The sequence below is a fragment of the Balaenoptera acutorostrata genome, chromosome 17, assembly GCF_949987535.1.
Source record: "Balaenoptera acutorostrata chromosome 17, mBalAcu1.1, whole genome shotgun sequence".
Lineage (NCBI taxonomy): Eukaryota > Metazoa > Chordata > Mammalia > Artiodactyla > Balaenopteridae > Balaenoptera > Balaenoptera acutorostrata.
The window spans coordinates 70207366-70232736 of record NC_080080.1 but is presented as its reverse complement, the minus strand read 5'-3'; the positions used below and the strand labels follow the sequence as shown (position 1 = coordinate 70232736).

General features: G+C 37.0%; 1 protein-coding gene across 16 annotated transcripts in view; it reads left to right on the top strand.

Moving 5' to 3' along the window:
- The window catches only part of SGK3 (serum/glucocorticoid regulated kinase family member 3), a 153507-nt gene extending 133319 nt beyond the window's left edge, over positions 1-20188 (top strand). For 14 of the 16 annotated variants that reach the window (XM_007185010.2, XM_057532024.1, XM_007185013.2 and 11 more), the window contains 9 exons: positions 1348-1431; positions 1540-1671; positions 5432-5544; positions 5638-5674; positions 7431-7517; positions 9386-9481; positions 11404-11559; positions 14535-14624; positions 18335-20188. In XM_007185010.2, the coding sequence (XP_007185072.2) occupies positions 1348-1431; positions 1540-1671; positions 5432-5544; positions 5638-5674; positions 7431-7517; positions 9386-9481; positions 11404-11559; positions 14535-14624; positions 18335-18505 (966 nt within the window). In that variant the 3' untranslated portion in view covers positions 18506-20188. The remainder of the gene's footprint in view (positions 1-1347; positions 1432-1539; positions 1672-5431; positions 5545-5637; positions 5675-7430; positions 7518-9385; positions 9482-11403; positions 11560-14534; positions 14625-18334) is intronic. The other 2 variants (XM_057532021.1, XM_057532025.1) reach the window with 2 other exon arrangements.
- The last annotated feature ends 5183 nt before the right edge of the window (positions 20189-25371 follow it).

Genomic DNA, 25371 nt, shown 5'->3' with positions numbered 1-25371 from the left:
GGAAGGAACATTCAACAGAGTCAAATATTGTAAAGAACAAAAGCCTGAGAAATGAGAAAGATGCCAACAATTGAACTCAGGACATTTTCACCCTGAAGATGTTTTGACTCCTTTTTTATGAATAACAAGCATTTTAATTGATAGACTTTATTTTTTAGAACCATTTTAGATTTACAAAAAAAAAAAAAAAATCGAGTAAAGAGAAAGTTCAGAGAATTTCCATACCATCAGTTTGCTCTATTTAGTAACATCTTACGTTAGTATGGTACATTTGTTCCAATCAGTGAGCCAATATTGATCCATTATGAACTAAAGCCCATCATTTATGCAGATTTCCTTGGTTTTTACCTAATGTCCTTTTTTTTGTCCCATTCAGGACACCACATTACATTTAGTTGTCATGTCTCCTTAGGCTCCTCTTGGCTATGACAGTTTCTCAGACTTTCCTTGTTTCTGAGGGCCTTGATGGTTTTGAGAAGCACTGGTTAGGTATATTGTGTCCCTCTTTTGGAATTTGCCTGGTGTTTTTCTCATGATTAGACTGTGGTTACAGGTTTTATCGAGGAAGACCACAGGTGTACTCAAAAGTAATGCCCAGCTTTGTCACTAGTGGCAGATCATCTCAAAAAGTTTTAGAATATATCATCTAATAGTTACACAACTTGTAGGGTGTCTTGAATCCCTTAAAATTTGTTTGTAAAACTTTGAGTATGTCTGCGTTTTTTTCTGGGGCAAGATCTTCTAAGTTTCTTCAAATCCATGAAGTGTCTGCATGCACCCCAGCCCATTATAGAATGTCAGCTATACATGGTGCTTCTTGTTCTGAGTGCTTCTAAATTTGAAACCTGTAAGAGAAACCCAAATGTTAAAACAAAAATGCATTTTGATCACCTAGAAACCATTTTCCTCTCCTTTTTTTATGTAGACATGAAATTTATAGCCTCAGTATTTTCTAAAGACACTCTTCAGGACTCAGGGCTGGCACGTGCGCACGCACGTGCGCGCGCACACACACACACACACACACACACAGAGAGTTCTCAAGCCGTATAGATTTTGACACTTAAATTTAGTAAAAACCTCAAACATTAGCACATTAAGTGACAAAGAAATGATGCCTGGCCATTTAAATCATCAACATTTTTTGGTTTTATTAAAATATCTAAGGAAAAGTGGAATTGGAGAAATAAATTAAGTAATTTTCAATTTTCAAAATAAAAACACATTATCTAGGTCCTTTGTGGACTTTATTTTTATAAAATTTAAGTATTGACTTACTGATAAGTGAACTGTTCCTATCAAAACATTGAAATTTCTAATAGTAGGTACAATCTTTAACTATAACAGGTTCTTCTTGTAAAACGGAAACTGGATGGAAAATTTTATGCTGTCAAAGTGTTACAGAAAAAGATAGTTCTCAACAGAAAAGAGGTAAAATAAAATAGCTTTGTTTCTCCTAAACCCATTTTCTCAGTTAACAGAATTGTTTTCTGGTGTATAATACAAGCTGATTTTTTACTTTTTTTTTTTTTTTAACAGCAAAAACACATTATGGCTGAACGTAATGTGCTCTTGAAAAATGTGAAACATCCATTTTTGGTTGGATTACATTATTCTTTCCAAACAACTGAAAAGCTTTATTTTGTTCTGGATTTTATTAATGGAGGGGAGGTGAGTTTTATAATTAGTTTTCTAGTATTGATAATGTTTAGAAAAACAGTAGAGTTCAAGTTTCTCTTACCAGTTTTGGAAGCAAAGCCCAGCATAAACAGCTATTTGTTGAGTAGCAGCAGTATTTAAAGCACTGGCTAATCAGCACAATGCAGGATATGGAGAAGTGAGACATAAAGCTCTTTTCCTAAGCTAGGTGGGAAGGTTCATAAAAGAACCTTGATACGAAGCTACAGACTTCATGGGTAGTTTTGTCACTGAGCTATATAGCAAGAATATATACTGAAACATTAGAATGAAACTTGATTTGTAATTTTTGGTAATTATCATTTCAATAGTTGCATATAAATATTACTCTACCTGTCATTTTCCAAAATGTGCAAACTATTAATCAGATGAGATGATCCTGTAATAAAGGGTTCTGTGGTGAAGCCAGTTTGGAAAATGTTTCCTGTTATATCCCCTTGGTGATTAACAGTGTGCTTCGTGGTATTTACAGTGTTTCAGCATGTTAAAGACTTTGAGAAATTATGCCTGAAAGCCTGGATTTATTTTAAAAAAATTTTTTTTTACCACACAGTCCCATTTTTTGTTTGAACCAAGTCTATTAATAATATTCCCCAAAACTCTGAATCAGAGGGATATTGAAATACATTTTGGGAAATGCTGCTGTTAAGATAATAATTCCAGTAGTAGTTAACATGTATTGAGCATCCTTATGTGCCCAGCACTCTGGCTCTTTATATATATTATTTTATCTTCACAACAATTGTGTTGCATAAGACAAAGAAACTGAGGTACAGAGAAGCTAAGTAACTTGATCAAGCCATGTGGGTTAGTAAGTATGGAGCCAGGAATTGAGCTCAGTCTGATTCCAGGATCGATGAAGCTGACCACCCCCTGTTCCTCTGCTTCTTAATCCTCATACTTTTCTAATTTGTTTGATCTCTGACCTGTAAATGTCTCTAAAAATTATTTTAACTGGTAAATGTTATCATATCTTTACAAAAGGATCTTCCATCCCTTAATCCCAGAGCAAAGAGAGAAGAGAAGTGTATTTCAACCTTACTATAGTACACTTATCTGTAGAATAAAGGAACTACACAGAAGACCAATTTCTATTCTGCAAACTTGAAAGATCAGACATACCTAGATCATTTTGGGGACGGTCATAAAAAGAATCATTATTCAGCCTCTTACATATATGACAAATATGCCTTAAGACTCCTCAGAAGCGGGATTATGAATCCCCCATGCAACCTGATTCAGGAATGTGGACGACCCCACATTGTTCCCACCTTGAAGGTGTTGTTTTATTTGTATGTGGTGAGTGCTAACATATAACGAGAATTTATTGAGGGCCTGGCACTTTGTAATTATTTTACATGTGTTATATCAGTTTATCATCACAACTCTTTGAGATAAACACTCTTATACTCATTTTATAGGTAAGAAAATTAAGGCTCAGAGAGGTTAAGTAACTTTCTCAGTGTCACCATGCTCTAGTACTTGTCAGGCCCCGGATTTAACCTGGACATCCCAACTGCAAAGCCCATTCTTAAGTACCACCTATGTCTTTGAAATGTCATGCAGAAATCTAACTGCAGGTGGGATACTGGCTGCACGTTTCCTGCTTGTCTGTAGTTTGTTAACGCTGTTTTAGGACTTTGCTTCTGAGCCCTTATTACACAGTGACTGCTCATAAACTGGATGGCAAAGGTGGAAAGAAGTAGGCTTGTCTTCTAAAAGATAGAGTTGACTAAGATAATGGGGGAAAAAAAGAGAATGTTAAGGTGCAGGGGTTGAATGGGGCAACAGGTAGAAGAGGAATAAAGATGAGAAAGGACAGAGGCAAGAGGAGTGTGATTTCATTATGTGTTTCCTATTATTACTGTTATTTTCCCCCCAATGTTCATATTTGCATTTTAACCTTGACATGTGATATTTATTTTTGTATACTACTTCAGATCTGTTTTGGAGTCAGGTAGAGTATAAACAAGTAAGTTTTATGATACTGGGCATGTAAACAAGCCTTTCTGATTCTCAGCTTCCTCATCAATTCTTACTTCAAAATAGGTGGGTGGATTGAATAACACAAGCATATAGTCTTTAGCATAGTACCTTTGATTTAGTAAGCAGTGGTTGTTAGCTGTTATTAGTGAATGATCAGATTTTCATTTGGGGTAATTTTCATCAGTAGTGTATTAGCAGATGTGATCAGAAGATCAATAAATAAAGTATTACAATAGAGTAAGCTGCAGCTAATAAAAGCAGTGGTAATGGTTAAAAGGTGGGAGTATTCCATAAATAAATAAGAGATAAAAACAGAAGAATTTATTCATTGTTTGGATATAGGGACTAAGGGTAAAGGAGCAGTAGAGGTGAATCCCAGGTCAGCCCCATTTATCTACTCTGTCAGGATCTATTGTAACTGATCTTCACCATCACCTTTCAGAAGAGGCTAAGAAAAAATTGGGGACAATCTTTGAAAATCAAAGAAGTTAAATGAATTACACACAAAAAGAGGAGAACTAGGATTTGAACCCAAGGCTGATCAGCTAGCTTTTCAGTTTGAAAATCTATTTCCACTTTACCTTGCTGCCTCCCATGGCTTAGAGGGCTGGGTAGAAAGTGATACCATTAAATGAGACAATACAGCAGTGGCAGTAAGTCTGTAAGAGAAGACCAGGGGCTCTGGGTTAGACAAATTGAATTTGTTGGCTTGTTAAATATTCAGGAAAGAGCAGCAGGCAGCAGATTTTTGCAGTAGAAGCTCCAAGCAGAGGGCTGTCCACACGAGAGACGTCAACAGAGAGGTGGTGGTTAAAATCATTGGAATGGGTTAAGTTGCCTGGGAAGGTATCCAGAGAAAGAATAACAGTGGAGAAACCTAGGACAGACAACTTGTCAATCCCTGCAGCATAAGGGCCCAGAAAGGAGCGGAGATGGAACTGTCCAAGGTAGAAGAAAGCCCCCAACGAGAGATTGTTGTTTTAGAAGCCCAAAGACTTAGAGTAAGGACCTAGAGCAAACTTTGCCTAGGCAGGTAACCTGATGACTAGAGGACAGGTTGTGAGACATACATTAAGAATTAGGAAGTGTAAGAAATGAACTGGAGAGTCCAGCTGCCAGTGAGCTCCAGCCAGTTGCTACCATATTGAATTTAGGCTTAATGGTGCAGAGCTCCCCCCACCTCTTTTTTTTCCCCCAGAAGAAACAAAACTATAAATCTTAACCAAAAAAAAAAAATTTCCCAGTTTTTAAATGTTACCAATTATTTTAGATTTTTCTGAAAACATTCTTTGGTTCAAACAAATTATATCTGTGGGTTAGATTTGATCTTCCAGCCACTAGGTTTCCGATCTCTAAATAGCATTTGGTTTTTTCAAATGAAAGAACAGTCAAAAAAGGTCCAGTAAGATAATTACATGGCAGTATCGAAATCGTTGGTCTCCATTAATAATCTTTTCCAGGGAGGTTGCCTGGAGTGGTGTGAGGATACTGCCACACTGAGGGTTGAGGGGTAAATGGGAGATGAGCGAGCAGTAAGCACGGTTAGGGAAAAATTTGTGGTTGAAGAGAGCATGATTGCTGGGTGGAGGGGAGACATAGGCAAGGGGGAGTCACGGTTCTGTGCTTTGGTGCATTTTTATCTCACGTTCAAAGTAACAAAAATAAATCCTATTTTTGTATTAGAATATATTTGTTTCACTTTATGTGTGAATGATCTTAATATTCTTTTTTTTTTTCAATTTTACAGCTGTTTTTTCACTTACAAAGAGAACGGTCCTTTCCTGAACACAGAGCTAGGTTTTATGCTGCTGAAATTGCCAGTGCATTGGGTTATTTGCACTCCATCAAAATAGTGTACAGGTAAATTTTAAAAATTTCACTTCTGAAATGTCTTTTTATTATTTTATTTCAGTTCATATTCAGTTTTCCTTTTCTTTCCTTTTAATTCGATAGAGACTTGAAACCAGAAAATATTCTTTTGGATTCAGTAGTAAGTATTGTTCTTTAAAAATCTACTAGTTCATGATTTTTTTTTTCAACAACTTTATTGGAGTATAATTGCTCTACAGTGGTGCGTTAGCTTCTGCTGTATAACAAAATGAATCAGCTATACATATACACATATCCCCATATCCCCTCCCTCTTGCGTCTCCCTCCCACCCTCCCTATCCCACCCCTCTAGGTGGTCACAAAGCACCGAGCTGATCTCCCTGTGCTATGCAGCTGCTTCCCACCAGCCATCCATTCTACATTTGGTAGTGTGTATATGTCCATGCCACTCTCTCACTTCGTCCCAGCTTACCCTTCCCCCTCCCCGTGTCCTCAAGTCCGGTCTCTACGTCTGCGTCTTTGTTCCTGTCCTGCCCCTAGGTTCTTCAGAACCTTTTTTTTTTTTTTTTTTAGATTCCATATATATGTGTTAGCATATGGTATTTGTTTTCCTCTTTTGGACTTACTTCACTCTCTATGACAGACTCTAGGTCCATCCACCTCACTACAAATAACTGAATTTCATTTCTTTTTATGGCTGAGTAATATTCCATTGTATATATGTACCACATCTTCTTTATCCATTCACCTGTTGATGGACACTTAGGTTGCTTCCATGTCCTGGCTATTGTAAATAGTGCTGCAATGAACATTGTGGTACATGACTCTTTTTGAATTATGGTTTTCTCAGGGTATATGCCCAGTAGTGGGATTGCTGGGTCATATGGTAGTTCTATTTTTAGTTTTTTAAGGAACTTCCATACTGTTCTCCATAGTGGCTGTATCAATTTACATTCCCACCAACAGTGCAAGAGGGTTCCCTTTTCTCCACACCCTCTCCAGCATTTATTGTTTGTAGACTTTTTGATGATGGCCATTCTGACAGGTGTGAGGTGATACCTCGTTGTAGTTTTGATTTGCATTTCTCTAATGATTAGTGATGTTGAGTATCCTTTCACGTGTTTGTTGGCAATCTATATCTTCTTTGGAGAAATGTCTATTTAGGTCTTCTGCCCAGTTTTGGATTGAGTTGTTTATTTTTTTGACATTGAGCTGCGTGAGGTGCTTGTATATTTTGGAGGTTAATCCTTTGTCAGTTGCTTCGTTTGCAAATATTTTCTCCCATTCTGAGGGTTGTCTTTTCGTCTTGTTTATGGTTTCCTTTGCTGTGCAAAAGCTTTTAAGTTTCATTACGTTCCATTTACTAGTTCATGATTTTTGTTGTTGTTATGCTTAGTGGAAAAGAGTCCACCTCAGAGGTTCCACACTGCATGATTCCATTAGATAACATTCTCGAAATGTCAAAACTATAGAGATGGAGAACAGATTAGTGGTTGCAAGGGGACAGGGACTGAGGGAATAGGGGAGTTCAAAGATAAAGGGGTAGCATGAGAGAGTTCCTTTGGGATAATGGACGTTCTCTGTCTGATTGTGGTGGTAGTTACACGAATTTATACATCTCTATTGCATAGGGCTACACACACACACACACAAATGCGTGCATGTAAGATAGCGAAAACTGAATAAAGTTGGCAGTCTAGTTATCAGTATTATACCAATGTCAGTTTCCTGATTTTGACACTACTACAGTTATATAAGATGTCAGCATTGGGGGAAGCTGGGGGAAGGGGACATGGAACTCTGTACTGTTTTTGCATTTTCCTTTTAATCTATGATTATTTCAAAATCCAGTAGTTTTAATAAGTGTCAATTTATGTCCATGCATTCTTTTATCTTACTGCCCCTGTATTTGTCAGGGACATGTTGTCTTAACAGATTTTGGGCTTTGTAAAGAAGGAATTGCTATTTCTGACACCACAACAACATTTTGTGGGACACCAGAGGTAAGAAATATGTCTCATTCATGTACCCATGTATAAAATGCAAAAATGAATCACAAATTGTATATATAAAATTTGAAATCAGAAAAGTAGAGTAAAAATATTTTCAGCTTCCAGCCAGCTGGAAATATCTGATAAGCATCCTTTCTGAACATTTAAAGTTTACTGATAGTTGATATTTTTTTAACTGTGATTTTGAGATACCACAGATAACCCAACAAAGATAAATTATGCTTACTTGTTTTTAATGTTAAAAGTTTACCTTAGATTTCTTCAAACATTTGATTACATTTCTAATTCTTTAAAAAAAAAAATCATGAATCAGTAATGAAAATGTCCAAAAATTAATTGAGGTCATGTTGGGACAACTCTGTGAATATATTAACAGCCACTGAATTGCATACTTTAAATGGGTGAATGGCATGGTATGCGAATATCGTAATAAAGCTGTTTTTTAAAAGAAATAAGCTAAAGCAAATATGGCAAAATGTTAACATTGCCTTTATTTGGGTGGCAGCACTATTGGTTTCTATTATATTTTTATACTTTTTGTATGGTTAAACTATTTTATAATAAAAATTGTTTAATGGAAGAAAATAAAGCAGTGGATATGGGGGAAAAAATTACAAATCAGAATTTATTAACCAGAACATCCTATTCTCTAATCATTTTAACTAGCAGAAAATGTATCTTTCTATTTGAGACAGTAATAATAATCCTTAAAATTTATGTGAAAGCCTTGTTATTCTAACTTTACACATACATACGTTTAGTTTAAAGTGTTCTAATTTTAAAATATTAATTGTGATCTTAATTGCAATTAAGAGTAATTAAGATTGTGGAGTAATTGCAAATATCATGTTAAAAATGTGTGATAAAATAGCTCACATCAGATTTCTAATCAAGATGAGAAACTTAAAGTATCTATAAGTACAACTATTTACTTTGAAATGTATTTTTTCTTCCTTTTTCTCTAATCTAACCCTAGCTCTTGTATATATTTGTAATAATTCTATTTTGGTTTATGTATGAAGAAACATTTTTCGTGGATGTATATTCATTTAATAGTTAACAAAATCTTTAAGTCCTATAATTTTTAGAAGGGAAATAGAAGTTTTTTGGTCATCTAAACCTAAATATGATCAGAAATTATTAAACCCTTTTTATATATGTTGCCATTTCTTTGGATCACATAAAAAAGCTTAAGAATGTATTTCCTTATATATATTTCATGTGGGAAGAGGAAATATATATTTTGGAATCTAAAATTCAAATTTACCATTGTATATGTGTGAAATCATGATGTTTAAATTTTTTACAATTTGAAATGTAAATAGCCATATAATAAGCAACTTTTCTAAATAATATGTTAAAGAATTGCTATTGTAATTCTTAAATAAGAATGCAATTTATTCTTTTTTCTTTCAATAAAAAGAAAAAAATGAATTGTAATTGCCACACTAAAAATTCTTTCTTCAGGAGAATCAATTATGAATAATGGCCAGAAGAATTTCTAAAATTAATTTTGTGCAAGGCTCCCCCCGCTCCCCCCTCCAAAAAAATACCTACTTTACCTACTTAGTATTACAGTTTGTACATTTGTTGTCCTCTATTTGTCTTAACTACATCACAGTTTCTGGGGAGAAATGCTTGAATATGTGTACTTTGAAAATTACCCCAATTGATTCTGAAGAGTAGCACCACCCAAGAACCCCTGGTATAGAATGAGAATACCCAGCCAACTGAAAATCTAGATAACATGTTTAATTTAGTGTGATATTACACCTAAAATTTATTAAATTTCTCAATTATTGCTAGATTTTGTCTTCAGCTGTTTATTGAGTTGCTCTAATATTTAATCTTTTCTATAGTACCTAGCACCTGAAGTAATCAGAAAACAGCCCTATGACAATACTGTAGATTGGTGGTGCCTTGGTGCTGTTCTGTATGAAATGCTGTATGGATTGGTATGTATTTCTACTCTGTCATTATGATTCTAATATGTTATAAGTGATTTCAGTTTTCTCTCTTTCTTTCAATAATCTCGTGGACACTTAGATAGCACTAACAGAACAGTAGTAACCTGGTTAAATGAATCCAAAACCACATTAGGGATATGCACAAAAAAGAAAAACTTTTCATTTTCTTACTGATTTTTAATAATTATTTCTCTGTCATACTAATCACTACGTCAAATGTTCTCATCCCACTACATTTTTAAGATATAGACACCTAGTTGTAACATTAAAATTACCCACTTTCATTCAGTTTGCTCCAGTCATTCTGCCTAATTTCAAAAAGATGAAAAGAAAAAGATTTTATTTCTCAGAAGATAATAAACCTTTTGGTTTTGCCTCGTATTTTGTTTTTATAGGATTTAATAAGTATACTGGTGCTCTGCTTTTTTTAATTACTGGGAACCCTTTATTTATTCCCTTTATCATAAACATCATGTCTTAAATATTTCATTGGAAAAAGGTGATGTTTGCTGTGTAATCCGTTTCCCCAGTTTTTATTAATTAGACACAATTAGCCAGAGCTTCTGATTAACGAGTCAAATTGTTTTACTACATTGAGTTAATATCATTCCAACCAAAAGCAGACAATTTAGGCACTTTAATTAGGTTACATATCCTTGCAGGAATAATGCATGTTTTTCTTTAGGCTTTTTTAAACATTCAGAATCGTTTTTAGGTTCCCTTTGTGGGCCCGTGAGTGGCCAGCAGCCTCAGGATGATGACCAGGCTCTCATTGCCCACACTGCTGCTCCCACTAAGCTAAATCCACCATCCGCTGAGACTTGAGCTGGTCTTGGCTTTTTTGTTTTGCTCTGTGTGTGTATGTGTGTGTGTGTTTGCCCTGAAAATGGGGGCAATCTCAGTGAAATTCAGTCCCTGAGGTATGTTTTAGAGCATCTTTTGTCTCATGTTGCTAACTTTGAATGATAGATTCCTAATGACAGCCAATGCTGTCTCTTCTTTGCCCTTGACCATGATCTGCTTGTTAAAAGATCTAGTTTTCTGGTTATGCTGGTGACTTAGAAGACCTGATAACCACTTTATACCTTACTTTCTTTAAGTGTTGGGTATTCGTCAGCCTGATATTTCCGAATCCTTTGTATTTTTTTAGAGGACTTTGAAAGTATAGAATATTATCATTGCATATAGAATGTAATTGATTCAAAAGGGAACCTTTGAAACACATACTTCATTAATGAGACTTATATTAACAATTTAAAAATAAAATTAGATTTTAAAAAATGAAGTTTTTCTTTCCTATACAAAAGAAAAAAATAACAAGCCTGTAACTCCCTTAACTTTAAAAATTATTTTTACTTTAAACTTGTAACTCAAAAATTAACTGGCTAATTCTCATGTTGGAGCTGTACCTCAGGTCTTTAAGCTGTGAGTAGAATTTTGATTCTGCAGGACACTGTCACTGCCACAAGTTAGGTCTCCATCTCCACTAGAAATCCTTTTAAATTAGTTTATTCCCAAGTCTTAAGAAGTTATTTGTTTGATCTGTGTTGAATCTCTCTTTCCAGTAACTCTATCATTATGCCTAATGATGAAGTTGGTAGTGGTTTTCTTTAAAGTAGATCCGATCGCAACTTTTATACAATTTACACCTCTCTGCAGGTGTTATTGAACAAACTGACCCTAATTCATTTAGTGAACATGTATTAAGCTCTATAGCGCGCTGGGTTTTAAAATCTCTTCACATGGAAGGCCACACTGTAGATGTTCATATGCCCAAAGAGGCCTGTGCTTTTCTGTACTTGTGCAGCCAGACTGCTCTTTGTACATCAAGGCCAAATCTAACTATTTTAACCCCATCTGTGCATAATTCAATTAGTACTAACTTTCTCCTCTTCCCCTCTCTCCACCAGCCTCCTTTTTATTGCCGAGATGTTGCTGAAATGTATGACAATATTCTTCACAAGCCCCTAAGTTTGAGGCCAGGAGTGAGCCTTACAGCCTGGTCAATTCTGGAAGAACTCCTAGAAAAAGACAGGCAAAACCGACTCGGTGCCAAAGAAGACTTCGTATGTACATCTTTCCCAGTATCCTCTTTATTAAGCTTATTTATAATTTGAAGATAAATCCTTATTTTATGTGGTATTTAATGGGATGAATGCAGCTCTTAAAGAATAGCACCATGAAAAAGAAGCATGCTTGTTCCAACAATTTTCACCAGTGTTTATATAGAACTGTACAGTGTTTAAAGCTCCTGTACAAGCATTTTTGTCATTTGATCTTCATAACAATTTGATCCTGTCCTTTTCATCCCCCATATCCAGCTTTCATACCCTATTATTTATTAGAATTTCCTCCCCCTTCTAAAAAAAATGTGTGGCATGCATTTTTTGATTGCCTAAACTTTTAGATCATTATGTTTAACAAGAATTTAAGTGCCTCCTGACTGCATGAGGTAATACCTTTTGCTTGAACTATCATTAAATCACTTTTTTTCCTGAGAATTTAAATGTGACACCTCCTTGAAATAATTATGGGATCTGCAGGTTTGCTTTTTTTTTTTTTTCCTTCAAATCAGGGTAATTTAATTGCTAGTGCAGTTACCAGTGTTACGTTAGTGAATTCATGAACTACTGAGGAACATGAACTTTTAAAATCAGTAAAATTTCTCTGGAGTTTTTGGGGGCTCTTTACCAGTCTTGAACTTGAGCTGTGAATAATAAACTCGTCTGCTAATGCTTTTCCCCTCCTGCACTCCCCAGTGCAGCAGGTAGCTCTGTCCAGTTTTCTCTCTAGCTTGGACTCCAGAGTCCATTGTTTCAGGGCAATCTTGCTAATGCTTCATACCTCCTTGTCTCTTGGTCCTTTTGTTGAATTCACTGGCAGAAATTGCAACCCTAGATGAATCCAGCTGTCACCCCTGGGCTGCTGAACAGTGCTGATGACAGTTGCACAGCTGGGAATATTGGAAGTGCTGGGAAGTCTAGTCATTAGTCTCCTCAGTGCTTCTCCAGTTTATGCTCCTACTTTCTGTATTAACTATTTTAGACCTTCTCTCCAAATTTCCAGATTCCTTTTCTTCTTCACTTTTAGCAGATGCTCTTGCCTTCTATTGATATTTTATAGGGAAAATAGAATCAGCAGAGCAGAACTCACTCAGCTTCTTGCTGTCAGATTTGCAGACCTACATGCACCTGCCCCAATTGTTTCCTTCTTCCTAGTATAGTGGAAAAGGTCAGTTTCTGCCTTTACTGGATCCTGACCCCTTGCAAGGAACCCTGTGCATGCTTTTTTCCGCACAGATAACTGCTCTCTTTTGTCCTGGATCCTCCAATACTGTCTCTTTCTCCCTTCATAGCTAAGGGAAAAGTTTGAAAGTTTTCGACTTGAAAACCAAGTTGAAAGTTTCTGTATTCATTCTCCCTTTTCCAATCTCTTCTCACTTCTCAGTCTACCCCGCAGTAGCTGCTAGAATTGTTGAGTACTTCTGTTCCTCAGATTGCATTCTCAGTAGCATTTAAACCTCCAGCCCTCTCCTATGCTTCTGCAAGAGCACACACTCATCTCGTGCTTTCCTTGGTATTTCTGGGCCCTCCTGCAGAATCTCTTCTGTAAGCGCCTCCTCTTCACCCTGACTTTTAAGTGTTGCAGTTCCTTATGGTTGGCCCCAGACCCTTGTTTCTTCTGTTGCTCTCTCTTCCTGGACAATCTCAGTTGGCCCTATGGCTTTGGTTGTGTCTTCATCTCACATTTATATCTTCAGTCCAGACCTCTCTAGTGAGCTCTAACTCAAAGAATACCTGCCTGTTCAGCACCACCACGTGGATTCTGGAGAGTTCAGCGTGTTCAAAATAGAACTCCTGCTGTCTTCCTTCTGTGCTCTTCGGGCCAGAAATCTGAGAGTCATTCCTGACTCTTCTCTCTTCCTTTCTTCGGTATTCAGCAAACAGCCAGACCCTAGTATATTTGCCTCCTAGATCTTTCCCGTATCCAGACACCTCTCTCTACTCCCACGGCTACCACTCTTTTCCTAGCATTGTCATCTTCTGTTTGGCCACGATAGTAGCTGTTTTCCTTTTTCTGATCATGACTCCCCAGTCCATTCCCCCATTAGTCAGTCGTCTTAAAAAGCAAACAAACAAAAAAACCCCACATTTGTGACATTCCCCTTCCTAAAACTCCTTGATGGAGTCCCATGACCCTAGAATAAAATCCAAAATTCCTAGCATAGACCCAGTGTGATGAGCCCATTTACCTCTTAAGATCCTCTTTGTGTGACAATCCCAATCCTTTCCTGTACCGCAGCCATATGGGGCTCTCATTTTCTTGACCAAACTAAGCTCTTTGCTGTCTCAGGCCCTTTGTATTCTGCTTGGAATGTTCTCCCCTCATTCTTTTTTGTCTGCCTACTTTTTACTTATCTTCCAGAACTCTGGTCAGATACCACTTTCTCTGAGAAGTCTTTTTAAACCCATCAAACTAGGTTGGATCCTACTTTTTATACACTCTCATGGCTCCTTGTAGGAAGAAAAGTTAGAATCAATACTGTGCCGACTTCTGACAGTAGCAACCCAGAGTGGAATCATTTTTGGTAGTAGAGCTTGTCACCTTGATTTTACCCCTGCCCCACTGTGTAAAAAACTCTCATTTAACATCTTTACCTCCCCTTTCAGTAATGATAATAATTCTTTGTACCCATGTAGTGCTTTATTCTTTTCTTACGACTTTTATTTCCATATTTTCCACTGATTCTTGAAACAACCTATGAAATACCTAGGGCAGAAAGGTTAACCCCACTGTACCTGTGAGGAAACAATGACTGTGAAGTGGATGTAACTTAAGTCCGTCATTCTGAGTAACTCTCCCACGTCTGCTCTGGGAGTCTTTTCAGTACACCATTTGGCCAAATTGAATAACATAAACATGTACCTAAAAAGAGCTTTTGAGGGACAAAGTAGAAATGGTTCGGTTTCATAAAATTCTTCAGTGAGTACTTAATATATTCTTCAGCATTAGTAAAAAATCTGTTTCTTTACTATTCTAGCTTGAAATTCAGAATCATCCTTTTTTTGAATCACTCAGCTGGACTGATCTTGTACAAAAGAAGATTCCACCACCGTTTAATCCTAATGTGGTATGTTTACATCCAAATCTTTCTTTCTAAAATAGTGAAATATAGAACTGTAGCTCATCGTAATTGTAGGAATAGATCTCAAAATCTAACCTGAATCAAATTGAATCAGTACCTAATACTTATGAAACATGTCACTCAGGATGTCTAGTACAACTGATAACTTCAAGATGACCCATAAGATTATAGTTACTAGATTGAGCAGAATATCTTCCAGAACAGTAATTGTGAAGTGCTTCTTAAGAGCATGTGTAAGAAAGCCCAACAGGTTTAAAAAAATGCAAATTAAAGTAACTGTGAGGTATCATTCATTTTCATACCTATAAACCAACAGACATTTTAAGTAACAGTAACGCAGTTTTTTTCTAGATTGATATAAAAAAAGTCAAATAATGTTTGACTTGTTAAATCTACTGATGGAAACATTTTACTTAAAGGATTAACAATGTTGAAATGTTTGGAAATAAATATATAATGATAGGGAGATTATTAATAAATCATCAGAAGGCCAACAATGATGTTACTAATGATAGCTTCCTATATGTAGGCATATATACTTTTTATGCATTACAACATGTAATTTATGCCTCAAATAAGCTATCAAGTTACTGCTATTACTATTCTTATACATGTTTTAAAATGAAGAAATGAAAACTCAGAGATGTCACGTAGCTGGTTAAAAGTAGCAGACCTGAGATTCAGATGTGTCTGATCCCAAGGTCATTTTTTCTCCATTGCCTTTTCTTGTTAAGTAAATGATAATAATGATAATAAATATAAAATGAGTAGATGTTTGGAAAATCCTTATAATGTTAAATGTTAAATGAAAACATGGTAATTATCATTTTTGTGACAATATTACAGCAGTAAAAGTAACAGGTAAGGACGGGAAGAGAATATAAATCAAGACTGATTTGAGATTGCAGGATCATAGCTGAATTTGTTTTTCTTTTATTTAAAGTTTTTTGGTGTTGCTGTGAAGCTCGTGAAACACTTTTTTTTGGAAAATTAGAGCAGGAAAAGAAAATCACTTCAGGAAAGTATTATTTAGTGTACTCAGATTTCATTCAAGGTCAGTTTCAGTACATTGCTGATAGCTGCAATCAGCAGCTAATAGATGTGATATTGTACACTATAAATGTAACAATATTTGTAGACTGATTTATTTCATGTAGCTCATCCAGAAGTGACTGTTTCAGAAGTGACTCCATTGGCAATAATTTCTGACCTAATTTCTAGAATTTGCAGTAGGAACCCAGGACCTTTAAGAATTACTGTATTTTCTCCTTTATGTTGAAAGTCTTACTGTTTAGTTATCCTCAGATGAACGTGTCATCAGGCTCATTCAAGCATTAGGGCCCCTTCTAAGCAACACTGAAAATGGAACAGTGTTGACTTCAGAGGAGTCAGGCACCTCCACGTTTGGATCCCTGCTGGTCTATAACTAATTAAACTTTAAAGCAAGACCTGCAACCGAGAAGCTGTAAGAGGAAAAAACTGATAAATTTGACCACACAAAATTTAGAAATGTCTGCATGAAAAAAACACTGCAAATAAGAAACTGGGAGAAATTTCCCTAACACATAAAGCATTCTTATAAGTCATTGAGAAGAAAGACCAACGACCAGTAGAAACATGGACAAAAGACACAAAATATTCAATTACAGAAAAATAAATGCAGATGGTTTTTTAAATATATGAAAAGATGTTCTAACTCACTGACATTTAAGGAATGCAAGATAAAACCCTAACGTGTTGCCATTTCTCATCTAACAGATAAACAAAGATCAAAAAATTAGCTCCTACACTGCCCTCAGTACTTGTATCCTTCTACTTAAGCCTGGCAGCAATCCTACGAAATAGTACCGTTGTTTTCCACATAATACAGATGAGTTAACTTAGGCACAGAAGAGGTTAAATAACTTGCCGAAAGTTTAAAGTTAAAATTGCAGACCTAGAATTCGAGCTCAGGTGCTTTGAGGAGAGAGTCTTCTCTCACTCTTAACGTAAGCCGTACAGTTTTATCCCCCTCAGTACTGGCCAGGAGCCGTCAGGGCGTTCACAGAATGTTTATAAAGTCCAGTGAAGGAACGTTTTTTATCATTTATTAAGCACCTTCTACGTGTCAAATTTTGGGAATTTTATGTATTAACGCATCCAGTCCTCACAGTAAACTTAACAGGTAGATGGCAGTAATCTTATTTTACAGAAGAGGAAACAAGCTCACAGAGATAGGGTAGTTTATATAAAGAACTACAGCTAACAAATTTCACAGCCAGAATTCAAACCTTAGTCTTGTTCCAGTGTCCTTGCTTCTAAGGTTATAAATGAGAATTTGATGACTTTTTTTTTTTTTTTTTTGGGGGGGGCTGCATTGGGTCTTCGTTGCTGTGCACGGGCTTTCTCTAGTTGCAGCGAGCGGGGGCTACTTCTCATTGCGGTGCATGGGCTTCTCATTGCGGTGGCTTCTCTTGTTGCAGAGCACGGGCTCTAGGCACACAGGCTTCAGTAGTTGTGACACGTGGGCTCAGTAGTTGTGGCACGTGGGCCCTAGAGTGCACGGGCCTCAGTAGTTGTGGCTTGTGGGCTCAGTAGTTGCGGCACGTGGGCTCTAGGGTGCGCAGGCTTTCAGTAGTTGTGGCGCACGGGCTTAGTTGCTCTGCAGCATGTAGGATCTTCCCGGAGCAGGGATTGAACCTGCGTCCCCTGCATTGGCAGGCGGATTCTTAACCACCGTGCCACCAGGGAAGTCCTCATGACTTTTTTATATATACATGAGTATAATTTCTAGCATTCTTTCTCCTCTGTTGGGGAATTTCTCATATGGAAGAATCTAGCATCCTGAATTTCCCTGGTCTCTGCTCTGCTGTTTGTAGACCACCAGGCTAACTGTGTTCTTGGCTTATATATGTGCTCTGAACCTGTTTACCTCGGTTAGACTTGATGACTTGAACATTTTAAGGATTCCCTTCCTCTTAGAATAGAGATAACCTAGAGCTTCAGAGATGGGCTTTAAGAGTAAATCACCTGAATCTGTATCCCAGTTTTAATCTGTAAATAAATTGGAAGGGGAGAGTCCATTAGCTTGTATCAGATTCGTGAAGGAAGATTGACCGCTACCTTCGAGCCTAAGTAGCCACTATGCTTCGCTTCCCAGGTTCCAGTCCCTTTAGGTCTCTAGAGCTAAGGGTGTCACAGCCGAATGCTCAGTGAATGACCTCTGTAGCACAAGAGTCACCTTTCATAATTTTACTTACTGTCCCTTCATTTCTTCATCAAAAGGCTTCAACTTCCCCAGAATTGAGAAACGGGATGGGCAGGCATTTTATGGAAGTGGAGATGCAAAATTTTCTCCTGAAAACCTCCCTGAGCCCCTTTTCTAAATTTAGAGGTGGTGATGGGTAGAGAGAAAGTGCGTCAGTTGCCAGACCCAAGATTCAAATTAACATAGGCGAGGACCCTGTCACGCTAGCCTTCCTCACCCTTATCTTTCCTCCCCCCACCCAGCAACGAGAGCCCTAACTGTAAGAAGGAGCTGAATAATGAGAGTCGTGAAGGGAAGAGCAGGAAATGTTTCAAAGACACTGATGGAGTAGGAAGACATCTAAACTTGCCAGGAAAAAATAGACAAATTCATGAAGGGGCTTTAATGAGGGACTGAAGTAAGGGGAAAAAAGGTAAGGTGAGTAATAGTATGCTTTTTGACATTTTAGGCAGGACCAGATGATATCAGGAACTTTGATGCAGCGTTTACAGAAGAAACAGTTTCATATTCCGTGTGTGTGTCTTCTGACTATTCCATAGTGAACGCCAGCGTACTGGAGGCTGACGACGCTTTTGTTGGTTTCTCTTACGCACCTCCTTCAGAAGACTTATTTTTGTGAGCAGTCTGCCATCAAGAACCCATTGAGCAAATATAAGCCTACAGATGAGATGGAAACTCCTGTTTGTGTGAATATATTCAAATATGTTTAACTAGTGCCTCATTTTTACATGTAATGTTAAAAACTATGAAAAATGTATTTTCTGCTGTATGCGAGAAAATAGGGCATTTCAGAGAACTAAGTTTTGAATTAAAATTTGTATTCTTGTTTATTAAGCTTATTTTTAAACAGAAATTTTAAAGGCTACTGTTCTTAGCATTAACCTATTTTTAAAGAAAACTTTTTTGCTAATGACTGTTTTTTTTTCCCCTCTAGGTTTATGCTAACATCTACCCAAGATAGACTGTTTTTTAACAGTCTGTTTCAGTTCAGTTAACATACATTAATGCCTTCATAGCTCTCTACTTTGAGTTCTCAGATCACAACTATGCAATTGGTACATGGTTGTTTAAGAAGAAACCATATCTTTCCATAATGAATCACTGTTTGACATAATCATTTCTTGGTAGGATTAAAATATAAAGCATAGTTAACTCATTGGCTGCTAGCTAACGCTTTGAGTAACTGTTCATTCTGCAGATCAAGTTAAGAAGTAACAAAAGGAAATCCTATGCTTTTGAAATACCAGTTCAAATTTGTGAATTATTTTTCCTCTGGAGGAAAAGTAAAAGTTTAATAGTTAGAAATTTTAAGTATTCCCAAAGCTCTGAAGGGAAATAAAGTACTGCTGGATTTTTTTTTGAGGCGGTGCCAAAAATGAATGTCTCTGTGTCATGTATTTATATTACCAATACATTCTATTTATGTTCTTTTTGGTCTTTTGAATATTTAATATATTGTTAAGTAGGTCTAAATCTTGGTATTTGCTTTTGCAAATACCTTTTCAAAACTATCTTCCTAATTGGTTGATAAGTAAAAAATACTGCACTGTCTAGAGTATTTACCTAATTGGGAATTAAAAAGTAGAATAGCAAATTATGGGTCAGTATAAATGTATACAGTTTTACTACAATGTAACAAAAGTTAAAAGTAATTTAGGCAGATGCATAGTCAGTATCTTATGTATCTTAGAAAAAGTACAGGAAGCTGACCTTAAAATCATACTAAAAACCAACTAACTTGTATACTTGTAATTGTAAAAAAGAATATCTACAGAAAAACTAAAACTCATGCTTACCTTGGGATTCTGATTCTTAGTTTAGAGATTTTTCAGGTCTTGTAGGAAACTGTGAAAGAGTTTAGTGACGCAGTTTTGATGCTTCAGGAACAAGCATACTTTCCATGTGTGTTCTCTTGAGAAAGAAATTACAAAAACTTTTCACACGAATACCCTTTAGCGTAAAATTGTTCAGCAGAAGAGGGGGAGGCAGAGTGTACTTTTGTTAGATTAGTAATATTTGCATCCAATACACTGAATCTTCCTTTAGAGGTAAGACTTTAATAGCGACACTGTAAATATTTGGTTTATTTGGCACTACTGTAAGTTCTGCTTTTATACAAAGCTCTTTGCTTATTATAAAACAAAAACTGTAGTTTCTTGTATGATTTTTTTTTACTCAGCCGTTCCTTAATTAAACTGCCAAAAATTAAAGTGCAATATTGTATATTTTTAAGAATAAATTTTAAATAGAATATTGATGTTTCTCAGATCACAAGAAATACAAATCTTATATAGTATAATAAAAACTAGCAAAAAGATTAATGATCATCTAATGCCTGCCATTATTTTATCTTGTTTATTTTTTATTTTTTAAAATTTATTTATTTATTTATTTATTTTTGGCTGCGTTGGGTCTTTGTTGCTGCGCGCGAGCTTTCTCTAATTCCATTGAGTGGAGGCTACTCTTCGTTGCGGTGCACGGGCTTCTCATTGTGGTGGCTTCTCTTGTTGCGGAGCATGGGCTCTAGGCACGTGGGCTTCAGTAGTTTTGGCACACGGGCTCAGTAGTTGTGGCTCGTGGGCTCTAGAGTGCAGGCTTAGTTGTGGCACACAGGCTTAGTTGCTCCACAGCATGTGGGATCTTCCTGGACCACGGCTGGAACCCGTGTCCTCTGCATTGGCAGGTGGATTCTTAACCACTGCGCCACCAGGGAAGCCCCCTGCCATTATTTTAAATTAAAATTGGTGATGCTTACAATAGTCATTACAAACAATAATTATTCGTATATGTAAGGGGGAGAAGTATAAAATTTTAACTAAATATTTGGGCATACATAGAAATTTCTAGATTATCATAGGCCGACATGTTTAATATTCAGGGAACAAAATCTCTTCCAAGTTTCAAGTTTATTTTTTTTCTCAGAGCATGCTAAGTCTTTTAGAAAAAGGTCTGCCCTTTGAATAGTTGAACCATTTCATGGTTATTGCCAAAATAAACTCAAAGGTCTAAATGAAGAAGCCCTGACATTCTTCATGTTACACATACCTCTTATTGCCTATGGTACAGTGTAGGGCTTCCCAACCATTGTCATGTCACAGCACACACTGAAAATTACAAAATTTGGCACACCTGGGGAGAGGTGCCAGCTGACGTAGATGCTGGCAGCAGGTACTCTGCTCAAAAGTTTTTTATGCCAAAATAATTTTTGAACTTACGAGCCAACAAACACTGTTGGGATATAATTTCAGCAATGGCAAATGTTTCAAAAGTGATTTAAATATTTGAAATATTTATTACTATAAAATTTTATCACTATAAAAATTTACCATTACCAATATCTTTTGGCATACCTGAAACTTTTATAGTGATTATCCATAGGCATAATATTACAGACCTTTACACAGATATTTTATGACTCATTCTGTTGTACATCACATACTGTATGAAAAGTGGGAGTGGTATGTGGGAACAGTTTTAGTAGTGCTGGCATGATTTTCAATAAAGTGTGTTAAAATTGATAACTTATTTCCTCGTGTATGTAGTTTGGAAGTTAGCTCTGTTTTTGAAGTGGAATTTTCTGCCACTTGCCTCTAACAGCAGTTTCTACTTTTGTTGGTTTTTACAGATTATTCTGTATCCCAAGGAGATTGTTCACTTATATGAAACCCCAGAGTGTACGTGGATGAGTTTCAAGTAGCATGAGTACCTTGAAAAGATATACCAAGTTCTGTGTGTAAATAAAATCGACTTGGGGCAGGGAGTGCTGCATAGCTTTGTTTAGATGATCAAAAGGATTTACTGCTATAAAAAGACTGGGTTTCTTCTCTGCCACTTTTGTTCGCCTTCACTCACCTAATATTAAGAGCATTTGCTCTCTCATTTCCCTGAAAGCATTCCAATTGGAGATTTATATCACTTACTTAGCATTTTTGGTGCAATTTTATATAACCACCCATTTGTAATTCTTTAAACATATTCCTTAAAGGGACCCCCCTACAGAAAAGTATTTCTTATTTCACTATTTCTTTGCATTATGCCCATTTTTACAGAGGTACTTAAGTCAGAAAGAAATATAGCTGTCTCAAAAGGGTAACTTTTTGATAATTTACCCAAAATCAAGATAGTAGAGAATAGTTTAAAGCAATATTATACAAAGAAAATAAGCAAGTATAGAAGTATAAATTCAGAGTGGTATTTATAGCAATGAAGTAGCCAATCAAAGGATCCTACAAATAAGTTATGAAAATGATGTACTGAATAAGTACTGAAAATGATGGATCACCATATTACTCTTATGGGAATAGTGTAAAACAAAGAATTACATTACTCTACATAACCCTGTTTACTGTAAGAACCATGCCCATTTGGTGTTTTTACTAATCTTGTGTTTAAGTGTGACTGAAGTTTTTGCTGTAAATTCTCTTGCAGGAATATATCTCAGATTCATCCTTTTTTTCTAATAAAATTTCAGTATTTCCACCTTATTAGGGAGCAGAGATTTCCACTCAATTTTAGTTAAATCTTTGTAGGCAAGTCAACAATGAGTTGTCAATATTCAAATGTTTTTATGTTTTATTAGTTAACTCTTGGAATCCAGAAGGCTTATATACAGTAAAACAGACCCACTGAAGGTCAAATTTGATCTCAGTGTGTTGTTTTGGTTCTTTCCAGGTAGTAGTTTTTTTTTTTTTTTTTTTTTTTTTTATTAATTAATTTATTTATTTATTTTTGACTGTGTTGGGTCTTCGGTTCGTGCGAGGGCTTTCTCCAGTTGCGGCAAGCGGGGGCCACTCTTCATCGCGGTGCGGGGACCGCTCTTCATCGCGGTGCGTGGGCCTTTCTCTATCGCGGCCCCTCCCGTCGCGGGGCACAGGCTCCAGACGCGCAGGCTCAGCAATTGTGGCTCACGGGCCCAGCTGCTCCGCAGCATGTGGGATCTTCCCAGACCAGGGCTCGAACCCGTGTCCCCTGCATTGGCAGGCAGATTCTCAACCACTGCGCCACCAGGGAAGCCCCAGGTAGTAGTTTATATAGCCTTGCTGTGTTGAATTTTTCTCTTATGCCTCGATGACAGCTTACTTTGTTAATGATTCATTGATGCTGCACACTGACACTTCTGTAATTTACTTTAGTAAGATAGCCCCTAGCGATGTGCTTCAATTAGATATCAGAAGCAAAGCTCTGTGTTTGTCGAAACTCTTATGACTTTAACACTTGAGTGCTGTGCACTTTGCCGTATATACAGCAAATTAAACCTCAAAGAAAAATATTATTATTATTATTTTTTTCTTTTTTTTTTTTTTTTAATTATTAGCACCTTTAATTATTATTTACTTATTTATTTATTTATTTATTTATTTATTTGGCTGTGTTGGGTCTTCGTTTCTGTGCGAGGGCTTTCTCTAGCTGCGGCAAGCGGGGGCCACTCTTCATCGCGGTGCGCGGGCCTCTCACTATCGTGGCCTCTCTCGTTGTGGAGCACAGGCTCCAGACGCGCAGGCTCAGTAGTTGTGGCTCACGGGCCTAGTTGCTCCGCGGCATGTGGGATCTTCCCAGACCAGGGCTCGAACCCGTGTCCCCTGCATTACCAGGCAGATTCTCAACCACTGCGCCACCAGGAAAGCCCTCAAAGAAAAATATTAAAAGGGACAATAAAGTCAGTTACAGGTAAGACAAAAATAAAAGTTAAATCATAATCCTGTCACCTTAAGTATTTTAGCCATTGTACCATATGACAGAGAAGAGAATCAGGAATTTGGTCCAAAGGAAAAGTTAAAGTGGTGAAGAGGTAGAAATAGCATAACCCAAGCAATGCAAGTATGCAAGAATGCATGACAGGGACTTCTGTTTTCCAGCTTCACATGGAAGGAGCTTAGAAGTTGCCAGGTAAAAAAAGCTGAACAAACATCAACAACCTTTCTTGGATACAGATGACAGTGGACGACACAGGACAGACTGCTGCCCCCAAGACTGGAGAGACCAACGGGCAAATACAGGGATCTGTGGCTTCACTGGAACAGAGGCAACCACCACGGGAGCCAGTGCAGGGGTAGGAAGACCTGAGCTGTATTGACAAATTGCTGGGGGTTAAGTGCACAACTCTGAGACTTCAGAAGTCCAGGAGAACCTAGTCACAGGGATCCCCACAATTTTGTGAGATTTACCTCCCGGGGCTCAACCAAATTCTCACAAATATTAGAGAAAAATTCCTTTGTGCTTCCAGCAGGAAGAGGGAAAATGAACCATTTTCAAATATGCCGGAGCACTGTGTTCTGAACAAGGCCTGCCCTCAGGAGAAATGGGTTAATCAGAACCCGACCGGCAGGGTTTTATCAGAGCCTAATAACTGAGGTGGGGGAAAGGAAATACCCAACTCCAGTTCCTTCTAGCCATCCTAACCCACCAAATACGGGGTGGGCGGGGGGAGAAGAAGAAAACTGAGAAAGACGCTCAGTTTGTGGGACAACTACAAAAGATGTAACATACATGTAATGAGAATACCAGAAGGAGAGAGAGAAAAAAGAACAGAAGAAATATTTGAAGCGATAATGACAGAATTTCTCCAAATTAATGTCAGACACCAAACCACAGATCCAGGAAGCTCAGAGAACACCAAGCAGGATAAATGCAAAGACAACAAAACAAAACAAAACTATAGCTAGGCATATATTCTCAAACTACAGAAAATCAGAGACAAAGAAAAAATCCTGGAAGAGGCCAGAGGAAACAAAGATACGAATTACATCTGACTTCTCAGAAACCATGCAAGCAAGAAGAGAGTGAACTGAAATATTTAAAGTGTTGAGAGAGAGAGAAAAAAAACCCCACCAACTTGGTGAAGGAGAAATAAAGACTTCCTCAGACAAAAATTGAGGTAATTTGTTGCCAGTAGACCTGCCTTCCAAGAGAGTTTAAAAGAAGTTCTTTAGAGAGAAGGAAAATAATATAATTCAGAAACTCAGATCTGCATGAAGAAAGGAAGAAGGAATCCAAGAAGAAATAAGTGAAGGTAATATAAAAACTTATTTTTTCTTATTCTTAATTGATCTAAGAGATAACTGAAATAATAACAACAATGTATTTGATTATGTATGCTTACGTATATATCATATAAATATGCTTGCTTATGCTTTTACGTAAGTAAAACAAATGACCATGATACAAGGAATGAGGAGGAGGAAGTAAGATTATTTTGTTATTATAAGGTATTCACACTAAGGTACTTCACTATACTATGAAGCAGTGTCGTTTGAAAGTGGGCCTTGATTAGTTGTAAATGTATATTTACAGTCTAGGACAATCAATTTAAAAAAGGAGAAAAGGGGCTTCCCTCATGGCGCAGTGGTTGAGAATCTGCCTGCCAATGCAGGGGACATGGGTTCGAGCCCTGGTCTGGGAAGATCCCACATGCCGCGGAGCAACTAGGCCCGTGAGCCACGATTACTGAGCCTGCGGGTCTGGAGCCTGTGCTCCGCAACAAGAGAG